The sequence below is a fragment of the Saitoella complicata genome (genome assembly GCF_001661265.1).
Source record: "Saitoella complicata NRRL Y-17804 unplaced genomic scaffold SAICOscaffold_2, whole genome shotgun sequence".
Classification (NCBI taxonomy): domain Eukaryota; kingdom Fungi; phylum Ascomycota; class Saitoellomycetes; order Saitoellales; family Saitoellaceae; genus Saitoella; species Saitoella complicata.
Window position 1 is genome coordinate 654739 of NW_017566993.1, and position 15448 is coordinate 670186.

Sequence of the window (15448 nt, forward strand, 5' to 3'; positions counted from 1 at the left end):
GTTCGAGCACCTTTCCAACTTATCAACGGCAGGATTCGCAGAGCTACCCCGGGCCCGTAGGTCACTTCAGACAAGGTTAAGGTTCGGCCGCGCGTAGGGGCACCTGGGCTAGGTCCGAGGGCACCACGCCAAAAGCATCCTCAGTATCTAGGCCTTGTGACCGGTTAATCGCTGTGCTACTTATTCTGTTCATCTTCTTTGAAAAGCTTAAGTAATACTGTTTGGTATGGAACCTAGCCTATATGCACCACGGCTACCAGTCACCGCGGACCGCTTCTAATGTCGCCCGCCATATGCTGCCATATGGCAACGTGAACGATCAAGAGCATGTGCACCTTAGGGCCGGAGGACGTCTTGTCGATATGCCAGCACGCCTTAGATAGGTATACAAGGTGCACCGCACATCCGCGGCGGAAGGCGAAGTCAGCATAGGCGACAAGGAGTATCGTGCTCATTCCTAACCGATGTCCTACCAAAATCAAGAGATGCCGTACGGCCAGGTCCATTCTGGCTCCCCTGGTCAGGAATGGTTGCAACGCTCGCCCAGCTTCCCTCAAGGTCAATATCCCGCCGACGACAAGCCTCGCATGCATCGCGGAATCTCTGATCCAGCTTACCCGGGAGGATACCCTGAGGTTGGATACAATCCTAGCGGCGACATGTCCCCGCCGATGGGTATGCGTGCTGGGCCAGGCTCCCCGCCCACCTATCTTGGTCAGAATATGGTGCCTGGTCACAATCAATCTTATGGCAGCTCGAACGAAAAGATTGGTTTGAACGTAACTCAATCAGGAGTGCCTACCCAAGTGGCGGGCAGATATGGGAATATAATGAGCTGGGAATTATTGTATAGGTCTACGAACACTCTTTTGAAGGTCCAACTTCAAGCCGGCGCATCTCTCAATGCCCATTCTGGGTGCATGGTCGGGATGTCGCACAGCATCGCCATCGAGAGCAAGACAAAGTTTGGCAATATGTTCAAGTCAGGTGAAGTTTTCTCGTCGACATTCCATGCCAAGAACGGTCCTGGATATATCCTGCTTGCTCCCGCGATTTATTCGGACGTCATCGCTCTAGAGGTGAATGGTTCTGATGGTTACTTGATCGGAGACGCCGAGGTAAGCATACTGTTGGAAAACTAATTAACAATTTGCTAACGTGAGCCAAGCAATACATCGCTTCCACGCTAGAAATAAAAAAGGAGACCAAATTCGCAGGACTTAGTAACGGAGTGTTATCCGGCACAGGCCTAGCCATCATCAAGATATCGGGACGCGGCGTTTGCTTTGTTAAGGCTATCGGCGCCATTCACCGTATCGACTTACAGCCAGGCGAGGACTTTATCATCGACAACGGGCATCTTTGCGCCTGGACTTCAGTACGCGGACCCTACACCCGGAAACGCCAGAGTGAATGCGCTAACGCGAACCATAGACCATGAAGCTCAAGACCGAAACGGCCGGCGGCTTCTTCACATCCCTGAAAACCGGCGAGGGTATCGTTTGTCGCTTCACAGGCCCTGGTACGATCTATCTCCAGGTTCGTCTTCTCACCCCGACCTCTATTTCCCCCCGTTGCTGACTTTCACATGTCACAAGACGCGCAAGCCCAAAGCCGTTGCTGCGTGGATCAAAGAGCAGATGGAATAGGACCAGTGCGATATCAGGTTGCGGGCTGGTGATACCCCCCTTTTTGGATGGCCATTGGATGCAACGATTGGGTTAACGACGAGGAGATCGGAGGACACGTCCACGTAATGTTGGAATATGAGCATATCGTCCACCTCCACAATTGCAATCGTAAGTAAAGGGCAACAATTCCGACACTAAGAACACCACTTCCAAAATGATATATATTTGAACGGTACCGGCTGCGGATGCGAAAGACTCAAAATGACGGCTATGCCTAAAGATGCAAAATGTAAACAAAAAGCGAAGCCTGCACACATACGATGCCAGCTCCACGCGGAGTCAAGATCCAAAGAACAATTAGATGATTAAAACGCCGTACCCAGAATGCCAAGAATCCTTTTAAAAACAAAATGCCGATGCCGTCCGTAAATCGTAACCCGCCGATTTAAGATATTTTTGTTCCAGCTCATACGGTGATACCCAAGCCTGTCACCTCGGAAGAGCCAGCAGGCGTACTGTTCTGTGTAGCATTTGCATAATCCCACATCGCTCGCTTCCACTCCTCAAGTTGGCGACCCAGCGCCTTAGCCTCTGCACGCAACTTTGTCCACTCAGGAGTACCTGGCTTCATTCCGTTCACTTTGATGCGCATCTTTTCGTATTTAGGCTGCTCCTCGACAAACCTGCGCGAGAGCTCCATCAACTCGTCCACACTTCTCGTCCATGCAGACGAACTGGCAACAGAGGCGGGACGCTTCGACGGACGTTCATTGATAGCCACATCATCACGCTCATCTCCAGCCTTGAGCTTACGTAGGTCCGAAGCGCTGATAGGGTCCGCCGTTCCCAGTGGCGAAGGCTTCTTCGGGGCTGTAGCAGGCGAGATGGGCGTCCTAACCTGCTCCTCCGTCATAGTCCTGGAAGCATTGCTGCGATGTTTAGGGATGTTGGGAAGTTGCATGTAGTCCCTGTTTCTCTCAATGGGTGCCCTCTTCTCCTGTGCCGAGTCTTTAGCAACCTTCTTCGTACGAGACTCTTCGTCATCGTGCTCAGGCTTGCGCTTCCTCCCAGATGGCGTGGAAGCATTCGCCCTAGTGGCAAGCGGGCTTTCAGGTTTCGCAGCCTTGTCAGAAGATACACTAGCAGTCCTCTTGTGCTTCGTGACTGCCTTGGTAGAGTCTTTGCCCACAAAGATGCCACCGCCAGGCCTGCTTTTGGGCGGCTGAGGACTGGGAGCCGCTACACTAACATCACTGTTGGCCGGAGAGGCCGGCATAACGATCTTCTGTTCGACTTTGTTGCCCTTGTTCAATCTCAACCTAGCTGGGTGCTCTGATTTCAAACCCAATTTGTCGAAGACGTCAGCCGCCTTCTTCGCCACTGCTTCACGGTCTTCGTCGGTCCACGAACCATAAGCCCATACATCAATCTCCTTCCAAATTTCATCCTTCAACGCGTACTCCGGGCTGCCAGACACATCTGAATGCGTAGCGATCTGGTCCAAGATCCTGGTGATTTCGGGGATTCCTGATCCCGAACCACGAAATTTCTGCAGAAGGGGACCTTTCTTCATTTTACCATTCAGAGCCAGCATGTGTGCGACTCTTAAGCGGAGATCCGGGAGACCAGAAGCGAACTGAGGAGACGCGGCGGCTCGCTTTGGTGCTGACTTGTCCAGTTGCATGAAGTTCGGAGTTTGAGGTTTAGGGACGGCCTTTGGTGCAGGGAAAGCAGGTGAAGAGGGCATTGATTTTGTTCCTGAGCCCGACAGAGCCGTGTTCTTTTGCAAATGCAGAGGGATCGGCTTCTTGGTGGTGACCTTTACACCTCTCTTGGTGTCGGCTGAACGGATCGTATTTGTCAACAAAACTCAACTCACAACAAGACTGGCAAAACTTACGGATAGATTCATCAAGGACCTTGATCGAACGACCTGAACTCTGGGCGCTGAGGTTGGCCGCTTTGGCAGCTTCGGAGACGGCGGTTCCTCTCCGCTGGACTTGAAAAGTCCGATCGACTTTACCGTAGCACTCTGCCGTATTCTCAACGTGATGAGGAAGCTTATAGACTTGCATGCCATTGCTGGCGAGTGGGAAGAATGTATGCGTGGTATTGCCGATGTGAAGTGCCTGTGCCAGCATTTAGTCCATGATCTTTCACCCACAAGTGCTCAAGACAAACGTTGTTCCTGCCAAATGTCAGATTAAGACCTTTCCCATTACTGTTCACAATCTCTTGCAAAGCCTCCTTGGTTAGCTTGAGGTGGACGACCTTGCAGTTGTCAACGTTCAGCGGAGATTTCGGATCAACAGCCTTGGACGTCTCGGCCGCTGGATGCAAACCCTCAAGCGTCAACCCTCTCGAACTCAACTTTCCAAGCCCAGACATCCTGAAAACAGGCGTTCACCGATGTTGGCGAGGTTCGGGTGATGGTGACCGATCCGTAAATGCTATTTCGAGAGAGTCAAAGGGTGCCGGAGGGAAACTTTTGGGGTGTATGCTGGGTCCCGATGATGAGAATGGGTTGGCTTTTGGGTAAAGGGCTGGGATACGTAAGTGAACGACTCGCTTCTCTTCTCTTTGACACCAAGCAAGCAGGTGAAGGGTGGGGGGAGTGTTATTCTAGACTTCACCCTGCAGTCTGGCTACTATGGCTAAGGGTCGATGGCCGGGCGGCGCCTCGGTACGGTGCAATCGATTAGCACGCCTGAACGGGAATGGCGCGAACACCGGCGCGGATGACTGACTCGAGCGCCCCAGCTCAGCTCAACTGTTAGAAATCGGTATATTGAAATTGACAAGTAGAACTCCCTGAACGCCGTTTTCCAGTTGTAATCGCGACGTCGCTTCCTCTTGTACCGGGCGCGGCAGCTCGTCGCAACTCTGTTGACTCTCCGGAACAATCCCGCACGTGCACGTGCCTCTCAACCCCACCCGCTCATGCTGCGTTCATTAAGAGCGCCTGACATCCTTTCCCGCCCCCACAATCTCCCAGCTCACCACATCTTGCCATAACGCGTGCTACTTACTCGCACAAATGCGCCCATTCCGGCGCCGTTTCCTGGATCTTGGAGTTCATGAACTTTTGCAGTTTGGTTGCATGCTTGTAGTATGTTGTTGTTTCGTTATTGTAGCTTCTGCAGTTGTTGAAGATCAACTTTGCATCACGCACAAACTCCTCTGGCGTCGGATATTGGTCGTGATCCAGCTTGTCCTCCATGGTCGACAAATCCATGGGCTCCTTGATCACTTCATAGTAATCTGGAACATCTTCCCTTGATACCGGGACGGTGAAAGGCCATGCGGAGGGATGAGCTTGCATCTCCTGAAGAAGGGTTGCGAGGAAAGCATGGTGAGGACTCTTCTTCGAACGGCGAGCAAGCTCATCCATCTCTGGCGACCATCCACTCGCTTTAATCCCCGGTATCAGGAAGGGATCAATCTCCGTCACACCTGCTTCCCACTTCAGTCCTTGGTGAACGATATGATCCTTACTCTTCTCCTGGATCTTAGCTCTGATAGCGGCCTTTTGCTCGGCCAAGATTTTGCTTGCTTCCAAGTACTTCACCCGCGGCAACATCGAACACTGCAAGATGGTTGCACCTTCGTAATCTTTGATGTAGCCGAGCCAGGCCTTTTGGTCGAGGGTAATCTCCTTGCTGAACCCTTGCTTCTTGAAGTAACCAATGGCGTAGTTGTCTGCGTAGGTGAGGAAATATCTGATCCGGGAGGTGCCCTTAACATAATCCTTCAAATGGTTCATTAGATGTGATCCGTATCCCTTCACTTGTTCGTTACTTGCAATGGCGCAAAACACAATTTCTGCGAACTGCCGGTTCTCGAACGGACGGAACGTAATGCCACCCACGACACCACCTCCTCTCTTCACAATCGCCATGCTCAAATGATTTCGGTCGTATACCAATCTGGAGATATATTCCCTAGGCATTTTCGGCAGCTGCTTTTGGAAGATGTTCTTCAACCCAGTCAAGATGATCAAGGAATGCGCCGAGTTGTCGTTCGCAACCACATGAAACTCGATATCGCCATTTCTTTCCTCCACAATTGCTGGTTTCTCCTTCGGTATGCTGCCGTCATCTTCGTTTTCCGTTTTTCGTTTCTTTGTGCTCCCTGTTGTGTCAGAATCCAAGGACTTGCGCTTGTTCCCGGCATCCGGCAGCGTTGGCTGATGTTCGTCACTCAGAGGCAGCATCTGCTTCTTCAAACTGTCGATATCCGCATCCGTATAATCGAAATCCCACAGCTTGCCCTTATCTGCCAACAACTCATCACAGCGCCCTGCGACCTTGATCCGTCGTTCATTCACTCCATCCAGCGCACCACCAGCATGTTGCTGCACACTATGCCGACACTCCACACACTCCTCAAACTGCGAAATATCACGCCCATCTTCAATAGGGTCCTCAGGTTTCCAACCAAGACAATTGCACGTCGAACTGGCATACACACACGGCGAGTGACGCGCGACCAACAACAGTTGCTGATGGTACGGATGGTCCAGCGGCGCCTGTGTCGGCGGATTTGGATATGCTTTTGACGGCGTATCGGTCATGATTGTATGCGCTTTACTGGTTGCCGAGGTTTCTCGGCGGTCGACGCGTATGGGGTTGTACGTGCACCGCCACGTGCACACACCGTCGAGGACACTGGAGTACCAACACAAAATATTGGAAGGATGAATTACGAGCAGGCAAACGTACGTATGACTGGCTTCGTGTAGGAATGATTGTTAACAGAGTTACAGGCAATCTGGGAGTCCGCGACCCCGTACGTCCCCTCTATCTCTATTGACCAGCACTCTACTGTTGCTGCGACCTGCCTGGTATTGGCGTTGTCACTCCTCGGTTTCTCTACTACGTATGTAATACTCACTCTGCTCGCTACGAACTGTTGGGCTCACTACAGGAGCTACAGATCCATCAGCTCTCCCATAGTACGAACGGCATCCGCCTTGATCTCTCCTCTGTTCTTCGGGTGCGTCTTCTGCCGTCCCTTTCTATGCTCGCAGCAACATGCTAACGAACTTTTCGACAGGTTTGGCGCTCTTTACCTCCTCCTCGCCGCCGGTGTTTACGTCTGAAATGGTCGTGTCATCACCCATGCTCGTCGGTGTCATGGCAAGAAGCGCTGCAACAGCAATATACCCACGATTTGCCCTTGATATGAAACAATAGACATCTATTCTCCCATCTCACAACTCCATCCATTTTGGGCCCTTTAAACACGTCCGTGCATTCCCGCTGCATCGCCGCCTGCAAGCCGAAACCTTATTCTTTGAAATGCTCGTTACGCGTCGTCGAAGCTTGACGTCGCCCCCATACTCCCCCAGCAATAGCACCGGTGAAAAAGCTGAACACAATGGACATTGACGAACCGATTCTAGCAACAGGCGATGTCCGCCCTCCTCCACCAACTTCCATGCGCGTCCTTAACTGCGTGTCCACGAACATCACCCCACTCCTTACCGTCCTCCGCTCAATCGGGTTCATGCCCCGAGCACTCGTACGAATCTCCTCGTCAGGCATGAAGTTTTCCGTCGAGAATTCGCGCGCTCAGCAAGCTCTTGCTTTCCTTGACAAGACAATGTTCTCGACATACGAGTATGTCCCACCTATCGCCACTTCGCGTCCATCTACAGCTGGCTCTTCTCTGTCGCAAGAGGACGAAGAAGTGCGCCAGCCGCATGCTCAATTCACCATCTCGCTCTCTGCCATGCTCGAATGTCTCCAAATCTTCTCCGCTGACGCTCGTGACCGTCCACGCGTCGCACCACAAGTCAATGCTACCGACGCAATGATTCTTCGCAGCGGTACATGCCGTATGGTCTACGAGGGCGAAGGGTCGTCATTTATCCTGATGATGGAAGAAGGCGGTGTTGTAACCACGTGCGAACTCACAACATACGAACCGGAGGAGCAGCTGGACATCTCTCTGGCCGAAGGAGGCCTGGCGCAGAAGATCATCATGAAGGCGGAATGGCTGCACGATGCAATTCAAGAATTGGAGACAACTTCACCGGAGGTTATCACCATCCGTTCTTCACCTCGCCGACCTCACTTTCGCCTCTCGTCTCGTGGTTCACTGGGGTCAACAGAGATGGACTACCCTAATGACCGGACTGTATTGGAAACATTCATCTGCCCTGAGCTCATTGAGAACTCGTACAGATTTACGATGATACGTCATGCAATCAAGGCAATGAGTCTTGCAACAAAGGTGTCTGTGAGGGCGGACGAAGACGGAGTGATGAGCATGCAATTCATGATCGATGTCGGAGAGGGACACTTTAGCTTCGTTGACTTCAGGTTCCTGCCAGAACTGGAAGACGAGAACGAGAGAGGAAACGAAAGTACGCAACTGTGAGGGAGCAGTATGGACAATCAGGACAACAAGCGTTATGTTTGATTCAAGATACCTGGTATATTTGGCTATGATACTGTCGAGATGAGAAACTTATCCTTCTACGAGCACTGCTGTCCATACCACCTCTCCGTTAAAGGCTGCGGCATAACCCCATTATTCACAAGATCAATAAAGTTCCACTCAGGCGCCGCCTCAGTCTTCGCCGTCCAGAAAATCCATCCAGCACCAGTCTCGTACGCATCCAACTGTGCCTCAACAAACTGCCTGATGTTCGCTCTCTTGTCGGCACTGAACTGGGAGGCGGAGTTGACGTTTGATTCACCATCACATGAGTCGATCCAGGAGGAGCCTTTGTAGTAGGTACCGTCGTAGCGGGCACCGATACCGAAACCGTTGAGCCAGCGGGCACAGTCTGTCATCGCACCTGAGAACTCGCCAACTATGGTCCAGAGTTTCTGGTTTGAGAGGCCGATGCTGTCGGATTGGTTGCATGCCGCTCGAACATGATCTTCGAGCGAGAGTTCAAGCTGCCAGTTGTTGAACACTTGGTAAATATGCGTATCGAGCACGACAGCGTCGTAATCAGGGGTATTCATGAAACCGTCCCATTCGGTCAACCCAACATACGCATCATGAATCACCACATCGACCTCAGAAGAATACTGCCTAACCGTACCATAGCCAGCCTCGTAGAACTGCTTGATGACAGTCATGTTCAGAGAAGCACCGAGAGGCTCGTTGAGGAGCTCGATAGAGGTGACGGCGGGGTGGTTGGCGTACTTGCTGGCGAGTTCGTCAATGACCTTGACCGTGAGAGTAAGGGTGTCTTCCTCGAGCCAGTTGATGTTTCCTCGCTGACCGGAGTTGTCGAAGCCGTTCTGAGAGCCTGTCTTCGTATCAGCATCGAGTTCACAAAAGAAGGTTAATTACGACACACCTGGCGCACCATGCAAATCAATCATGACATTCAATCCCAATTCTTCCGCCCACGCCAATGCATTATCAAAATAAGCCAGCTGGCCTTGCACATACGGATCATCATTCCACAACTCGAAAGCCCAATACCCAATTGGAATACGGACGGTATTCACACCAGCATCAGCCAATGCCTTGAAGTCCTCGTACGTGATCCAACTCTCCCAATGCTGCTGAAGCTGTTTGTACGCCTCGTCCGATCCGAGCGTCTTACAGAAAGTGTATTCGTCGACAGTGGGCGAGTCACCTCCGTAATCGGGGAATTGTTCAAAGAGTGATGGGGTGATCCATGGTTCCAGTACCTAGACAGGGTCAATTGACGTTCAATTGTCGAAGGGAGGGAACTTACGAGCCAACCGCCGATGTTGACACCTCGCAGCTTTTCGGTGGAGTAATCGAACGATCGTTTAGTGAGTCTTGCCGGTGCAGCAGTGACCAATCCAGCCAAAGCAAGCAATCCAGCAGCAAGTGTCCTCGTGAGCTTCATCCCGTTGTCAATTGCAATGGGCTATACTTGAACATCTGGAGATGGGAAGGGCGGCATTTAAAGGCAACTACAGCGATCCGAAAGTGTACAGATGTCATCCAATTGCTCCGATCTTGGCGATGCAGGATGATCTCAAGCACCAGTGGGGTGTATGCAAGGAATCACGGCCCCCAACCGCAACAGGAAGCGGACGGTCAAGTTACGATTGTGTTTCTCCACCATTTCCGCATAAGCGTCTCGTTGGGAGCAATAAGAGTTGTCTCGGTGCGCTCTAAGGGACTGGGGGGACGATAGGCGGCGACCAGCGCGCGTACGCAGTGAGGACCCTTCCCTTCTAAAAATAGGCGAGCCGTTGTCATTCTGGCCAAAGAGAGACGGCACTTGCAACAACGCAACATGCCATGCCAGTCAATGGACAGATGGACTGCACCGAGGCCCGCCTAGCAACCGGTGTTGACCCATGTAGGTGCCTGCATCCGCACACTGTACAGACAACAAACAACACACAACAGTCAGCATTCAGCATTCACCCCGCCTCCCCTCCGTCGCTCATTGCTCTTTCTCCTCAACAGCAATGGACGCTCAGAACGCTGCGCCTGCTCCCTCCTCGCCAACCAAGATGGCCGCTGCTACTCAGAAGGCCCCGGATGGCCACTCCGTCACTAAACGGTGTGCTCCGCAAACTCCAGGCCAGATACATGGACTAACGGCAGCATACAGTCTCCAACAAGAGCTCATGACCCTCATGATGTCCCAGACTCCAGGTGTTTCCGCTTTCCCCGAGGACGGCAACCTCCTCCAATGGGCCGGAACCATCCAAGGCCCAGAAGCTACTGTGCGTTCATCCATCTCCCTTGATGCTACCTGATTCAATGCTAAATGACATGTGTAAAAGTACTACGAAGGCATGACCTTCAAAATCCGCATGGTCTTCCCCGCAAACTACCCCTACGCCCCCCCAAACTGCACCTTCACAACCCCCATGTATCACCCCAACATCGACATGGCCGGCCGTATATGTCTCGACATCCTCCAAGATAAATGGTCTGCCGCTCACTCCATCGAGTCTTTGTTGCTTTCTCTTCAAAGCTTGTTGGCGCAGCCAAACAATGCAAGCCCGTTGAATGGGCAGGCGGCGGAGTTGTGGGGGAAGGAGGATGCTGCGTTTAGGGAGAAGGTTTTGGCAAGGTTTAGGGAGGGGGAGAAATAGGTGGTCATGAAGAGCTGTATGCAATTGGGAGGAGGCTGTTGAGGGATTCCCTGTTTGTCTTTTTCTGCACCAGCGTTTTGTCATTCTCTTTGTTGTTCGTTTATTACCATACCAAGCCAACCTAATACCTTATTCATATACTGTGCAATTGTCCACTTTACCCACGTTCAATTGATATCCTTCTCGATCCAGATTGTCATGCACGCGTATCACCGTGGAAACGGGCGATGTACGAACCAAACAAACGCAACTCCCCAGACTCCAGCGAAGGTTGTCCTCCGACAAAATCTGAGCAGACATCGACAATCGCTTTTCACAATGTCAATTGATCAGCATTTTCAGCTGCCAGAGCAGCTGCCTTTTCATTGCGGTGCGACAATCGGTCGTGGTTCCTACGCAACGTATGCCCTCCTCCGCAATCAAGTCGCAAGGTCTATACTGACTCATCATCCAGGGTCAAACTCTGCCGCTACGACCAAAGACCAGACGTCTACGCCGTCAAATTCATCAACAAACCCGTCGCAATATCTCCCCAAGGCGGCCTAACCCTCAAACAAATCGGTGCCGAAGTCCAACTCCACAAACTCTGCACAGGACACCCCAACATCGTCGACTTTATCGACTCGGATGAAGACAATATCTGGCGATGGGTCGTGATGGAGTGGGCCCGTGGTGGTGATCTGTTTGATAAGATTGAGCCGGATGTTGGGGTTGAGCCTGATATTGCGCATTTTTATTTTCAGCAGATGATTGCTGGGGTACGGTTTTTGCATGAGAGGGGTGTTGCGCACAGAGATATCAAGCCTGAGAATGTCTTTTTGGATGGGGATGGGAATCTCTTGATTGGTGATTTTGGGTTGGCGGCGATGTTTAGGCATAAGGGGATTACAAAGTACGTGAAGGGGAAGGTTGGGTCATTACCTTACTTGGCTCCAGAAGTGGTGATGGCAGAGAAGTATGATGCGGCAAAGGTTGATGTTTGGTCATGTGGCGTGGTGCTGTTTGTGCTGTTGCTTGGGACATGCCCGTGGGATGAGCCGGCACCGTTCAATCCTGAGTTTTCCCATTATGCTCGGGGAGGGCTTTATGAGCCATGGGATAAGCTTGACCTCGATGCATTGGGGTTGGTGAGAGGGATGTTAATGGTTGATCCGGAACGAAGGATGACGATTGATGATGTGGAGCGGCATCCTTGGTTTACTCGTCGGAACCCTATGAGGGCTGATAACGGGCAGTGTACGGATCCGCTTCTGCTGGCGACGAGATTGCTGGAGAAGTTACAGGTGGATCTGGAAGAAGCTGCAGCAAGGGCAAAGTCAGATAGGTCAATGTCTGACGTTACTATCCGATCTGGTGATGCATATGATTGGAGAGAAACGGGCTTCTCCGCGACACAACCAGATTATCGGAGGACCACGGAGTTTGACGATATTCGGATGGGCAATGGCTTTGTCTCCGCTTCGCAGCCTCAAGCACGGACTGTTCTTGTGGACGACGAGATCCTGAATTCGCTGGCGGATGACCCAAGTATGAGCCAGTTCTCTCCTACCCAGGGTATCTCAGAAACCTTGACGCAGAAAGCGAGGAGGTTCAACGATATCTGTCCTGCTGAGCGTCTAACGCGATTTTACGTTGCTGTGGATCTTCCAACATTCCTTCCCATTCTGTCAAACGCACTACAAAGAATGGGTGTTCCAAATACAAACATACCTTCTCTACAGCCAGCTGGATTGACCGCAGCTACGGTACGAATTCAACATGTCGATCAGCGAAAGCTTCAGATGCATGGTGAGATTCAGGTTCAACGGTATGCTAAGGGAAGGAAAGGAGACGTGTACACGGTGCAGTTCCATAAGAAGGTCGGAGATCCATTGGAGTGGAGACGCTTCTTCAAAGGGATTGCGAGGGAGTGTAGGGAGGTCATTGTTACCGCTTAATGTCAGGCGTTGCATTTCATTAGATAGATCCTAGATACCCGACCTTGACGATATACCATTCATCCCTTAGCTCAAGCATCCGCCGTCACGACATCCTCGGATGGAGTAGACGTCTTCGTGTTCATATCGCTCGTTGTTCGAGTTTGGGTAGTCGGACCACCAATCCATGTACCTCTTGGCACCGACCATTGTCCACCAAAATAGTTCTTCACAACCAAATCCTTCTTCACCCATCGTCTGCACGGCTTTCCACTTCTGTCCAGATTCCTCAAACGCTCATTGATAACACCCATATTCGCTTTTGGACCAAGTTTGGGGTTATGCTGAGGTTGTGGTGTCCCTGCAGGTTTCAAGGAGATATTAATCTTTTGACCGCCAACAACCGTAGATACTGTAGTACTTGGTGCAGGACTCGCAGGTCCGGGTGATGGTGCCGCTGCAGGATCTCCTTCTCCTCCCCCTGTTGCCAAAGCAAAAGCTCTTGCCTTCTCTGCTTGTCTCTTCAACGCCCTAGGTCCAGTCCCATATGCTGCTCGCTTCTTCGGCGGAGGTTTCCCGTTGTTGGAAGTCGCTGTTACATCGTTTACCGTGGTTGAAGGGGGTTCAGTTACTGTTGAAGGAGCTGGTGACGATGCGGGTGGTGGAGAGGAAGGACCATGGATTGGTGAGGAGGGAATGTTGGATGTTCGGGCAGCTAGAGCTGCTGAAGGCATCTTGAGCTGTGCATTTGGTCAGCAACGATGGACGCTGGATACGCTCAATGCACATACCTTGATTTTCAGAGACGGACGCGTCGCAGACGGTTGTTCGACCACAGACGGAAGACTCGGCTCTGGCGATGATGCTGCTGATAGCGACATGTTTGATGGTTTGTATGCTACTCAAAACGCGTCCTTATGCTTCGTTTTACCCTCCTTTTCTTCTTGTCGGTTTTCGTGAGGTTCTGAGGGTGACGTACAGCTGCAGTTGTGTTCTCCGCATTCATTCCCAGAACCGTCGTACGTACGACAGCCAGCAGCATACACCGGGACCGGACCACACCAGGAGCCATGAATAACCTTCCGGAATACCTTCAGGAGACATCTTATGCTGAGCAAATCGCCTCTTGTTATGCTGCCGCTTCTCCAAACAAACCGCTTCTGCCACCGCCCGAGCTTCCATCGTTTTGGAACGATAAGGACAAATGCGAACTTATCGAGGTTGTGAATGGAGGATTGGATGTGCGATTCGTTGGCCCAGGGAGAGGGAACGATAAGGATGCTGCAAGCGTCAGAGCAAATTGTCCGATACCCCGAGGGGTCGGAGTGTACTACTTCGAAGTGGAGATCGTGAGTAAGGGTGCTGAAGGGCAGGTAGCAGCTCAAGAAACCCCAAAGACTCACAGCTAACTCGTTTACTATACAGATTCATTGGAATTGGCTTCTGCAAGTTGAGAGTGCCTCTCAACCGCCTACCAGGGTGGGAGTCCGATTCATGGGGCTATCACGGCGACGACGGACACAGCTTCTGCTGTCAAGGAACCGGAAAGCAGTACGGGCCAAAGTTTACAACTGGAGATATCGTTGGATGCGCAATAAATTTTCGGACCTTGACTGGTTTCTACACCAAGGTGAGGTATCCGGCGTCGTGGTTCGTGTACATGTATGCTGATACTTGCCCTACAGAACGGAGTGGATTTAGGAATTGCCTTCCGCGATCTACCTATCTCCAGATCGGACCTGTACCCCAGCGTCGGATTGAGAACCATGGGCGAGCATGTCAGAGTCAACTTTGGTCAGAAGTCTTTTGTCTACGATGTTGAGCAGTATATGCGGGTAAGATATCCCTGTTCATTGAAGTTGTAGGACCCAGCTAAACCAAATGATCTTCAGGAAGAAAAAGCGAAAATGTACGGCTTAATAAACACCGTCCCAACGGAGAACCTCTTCGGCGATGATGACGTCATGCACGTCGTTCAGTCCCTCGTCGGCTCCTACCTTTCCCACAACGGATACGTTGAGACGGCTCGGGCATTTGCGGAGGTGGTCAAATCAGAGCACGAAGCATTACCTACAGGTGCCCTGCCTAAAGAGTTTTCGAGCAAAGAAGACGCAGCTGCTGTAAACCGCCAGCGAATATGGAATGCGGTTGTTCGTGGTGATATTGAGCATGGTATCAAATTGACGAACACGTTCTTTCCAGATGTACTGACGGCCGAGGAGAACATGGAGGTGATGTTCAAACTGCGGTGCAGAGAGTTTGTGAAGTTGATTATGGCTGTGGCCGAGGCGACTTCCCCTACCGTTAAGCCGGACGAAGATATGCCAGATGTTGCTATGGGCGAGGAAGTTGATCTGGTTGGTAGTCCAGCTCCTGCGGATTCTACGAAGTTGTTGGGAGCGGTTCTCGAATTAGGCAAAAAGCTACGTGAGTGGTTCCCATCACCGGAGCACCGCGATGCGTTGCAGGAGATTTTCTCTCTGATCGCATATCCCGATCCTCGTACCGAGCCGCGAGTTGCGAGTCTAATTGACCCTGCTCATGACGCGGCTGTGGCCGAGGAGCTCAACTCAGCAATTCTGGTGAGCAGTGGTGGTACAAAGTTCAGTGCTCTGGAAAGGCTTGTACAGAGCACCGTCGTGAAATGCAGCCAGCTGAGAGATGAGGGCAATGGCGCGGTTGGGGTGGTGAACGTGAAGGCCGACTTCTTGGGATGAGTGGAGGCCATTGGCTGGACGGGAGGGAATGGCGAATACTAAGCGATACACAAATGCATGCATACTGGCGGGTCCGGGATATCGTTTACCTGGCGTTTTCTTTCTTTCTTCATCATTTGTTATACCAG

General features: G+C 51.7%; 9 protein-coding genes across 9 annotated transcripts; 5 read left to right on the forward strand and 4 right to left on the reverse strand.

Moving 5' to 3' along the window:
* Nucleotides 1-464: 464 nt before the first annotated feature.
* Nucleotides 465-1649, forward strand: SAICODRAFT_23242 (TRAP-like protein; the record flags this gene model as incomplete). Its single annotated transcript, XM_019166684.1, has 4 exons — nt 465-1118; nt 1169-1378; nt 1435-1539; nt 1599-1649. The coding sequence occupies 4 exons, from the start codon at nt 465-467 to the stop codon at nt 1647-1649; spliced, it is 1020 nt and encodes a 339-aa protein (XP_019027014.1).
* A 418-nt stretch (nt 1650-2067) lies between these two features.
* On the reverse strand, nt 2068-4357 carry SAICODRAFT_28876 (uncharacterized protein). The gene is made up of 3 exons (XM_019167260.1): nt 3813-4357; nt 3532-3760; nt 2068-3473 (listed from the first exon to the last, which is right to left on the reverse strand). Exons 1-3 carry the CDS (start codon nt 4017-4019, stop codon nt 2098-2100), a joined length of 1812 nt encoding a protein of 603 aa, XP_019027015.1. The 5' UTR covers nt 4020-4357; the 3' UTR covers nt 2068-2097.
* Nucleotides 4358-4440: 83 nt separating this feature from the next.
* SAICODRAFT_63842 (Bromodomain-containing protein) lies at nt 4441-6753 on the reverse strand (the record flags this gene model as incomplete). Its single annotated transcript, XM_019170022.1, has 2 exons — nt 4441-5719; nt 6677-6753. 2 exons carry the CDS (start codon nt 6751-6753, stop codon nt 4657-4659), a joined length of 1140 nt encoding a protein of 379 aa, XP_019027016.1. The 3' UTR covers nt 4441-4656.
* A 210-nt stretch (nt 6754-6963) lies between these two features.
* Nucleotides 6964-8136, forward strand: SAICODRAFT_28878 (Rad1-domain-containing protein). The gene has a single exon (XM_019167261.1). It carries the CDS (start codon nt 7011-7013, stop codon nt 8013-8015), a length of 1005 nt encoding a protein of 334 aa, XP_019027017.1. The 5' UTR covers nt 6964-7010; the 3' UTR covers nt 8016-8136.
* On the reverse strand, nt 8114-9477 carry SAICODRAFT_5118 (glycoside hydrolase; the record flags this gene model as incomplete). The annotated part of the gene is made up of 3 exons (XM_019169039.1): nt 8114-8901; nt 8953-9292; nt 9340-9477. 3 exons carry the CDS (start codon nt 9475-9477, stop codon nt 8114-8116), a joined length of 1266 nt encoding a protein of 421 aa, XP_019027018.1.
* A 574-nt stretch (nt 9478-10051) lies between these two features.
* SAICODRAFT_52366 (ubiquitin conjugating enzyme E2-C, Ubc11) lies at nt 10052-10687 on the forward strand (the record flags this gene model as incomplete). The annotated part of the gene is made up of 3 exons (XM_019169136.1): nt 10052-10146; nt 10198-10312; nt 10373-10687. 3 exons carry the CDS (start codon nt 10052-10054, stop codon nt 10685-10687), a joined length of 525 nt encoding a protein of 174 aa, XP_019027019.1.
* A 318-nt stretch (nt 10688-11005) lies between these two features.
* Nucleotides 11006-12624, forward strand: SAICODRAFT_5120 (serine/threonine-protein kinase chk1; the record flags this gene model as incomplete). The annotated part of the gene is made up of 2 exons (XM_019169040.1): nt 11006-11088; nt 11142-12624. 2 exons carry the CDS (start codon nt 11006-11008, stop codon nt 12622-12624), a joined length of 1566 nt encoding a protein of 521 aa, XP_019027020.1.
* Nucleotides 12614-13576, reverse strand: SAICODRAFT_28880 (uncharacterized protein). Its single transcript, XM_019167262.1, has 2 exons — nt 13395-13576; nt 12614-13343 (listed from the first exon to the last, which is right to left on the reverse strand). The coding sequence occupies exons 1-2, from the start codon at nt 13482-13484 to the stop codon at nt 12696-12698; spliced, it is 738 nt and encodes a 245-aa protein (XP_019027021.1). The 5' UTR covers nt 13485-13576; the 3' UTR covers nt 12614-12695.
* Nucleotides 13577-13656: 80 nt separating this feature from the next.
* SAICODRAFT_63851 (SPRY-domain-containing protein) lies at nt 13657-15416 on the forward strand. The gene is made up of 4 exons (XM_019170023.1): nt 13657-13972; nt 14029-14233; nt 14289-14438; nt 14496-15416. The coding sequence occupies exons 1-4, from the start codon at nt 13674-13676 to the stop codon at nt 15318-15320; spliced, it is 1479 nt and encodes a 492-aa protein (XP_019027022.1). The 5' UTR covers nt 13657-13673; the 3' UTR covers nt 15321-15416.
* The last annotated feature ends 32 nt before the right edge of the window (nt 15417-15448 follow it).

Coding starts and splice junctions, on each gene's coding strand:
- SAICODRAFT_28880 (XM_019167262.1), bottom strand. CDS start 13,484: ATGTCGCTATCAGCAGCATCATCGCCAGAGCCGAGTCTTCCGTCTGTG. Junction 13,344..13,394: donor GTCCGTCTCTGAAAATCAAG/GTATGTGCATTG, acceptor CCAAATGCACAG/CTCAAGATGCCTTCAGCAGC.
- SAICODRAFT_28878 (XM_019167261.1), top strand. CDS start 7,011: ATGGACATTGACGAACCGATTCTAGCAACAGGCGATGTCCGCCCTCCT.
- SAICODRAFT_28876 (XM_019167260.1), bottom strand. CDS start 4,019: ATGTCTGGGCTTGGAAAGTTGAGTTCGAGAGGGTTGACGCTTGAGGGT. Junction 3,761..3,812: donor TGACATTTGGCAGGAACAAC/GTTTGTCTTGAG, acceptor ATGCTGGCACAG/GCACTTCACATCGGCAATAC. Junction 3,474..3,531: donor GGTCCTTGATGAATCTATCC/GTAAGTTTTGCC, acceptor CGATCCGTTCAG/CCGACACCAAGAGAGGTGTA.
- SAICODRAFT_63851 (XM_019170023.1), top strand. CDS start 13,674: ATGAATAACCTTCCGGAATACCTTCAGGAGACATCTTATGCTGAGCAA. Junction 14,234..14,288: donor TGACTGGTTTCTACACCAAG/GTGAGGTATCCG, acceptor CTTGCCCTACAG/AACGGAGTGGATTTAGGAAT. Junction 14,439..14,495: donor ATGTTGAGCAGTATATGCGG/GTAAGATATCCC, acceptor AATGATCTTCAG/GAAGAAAAAGCGAAAATGTA.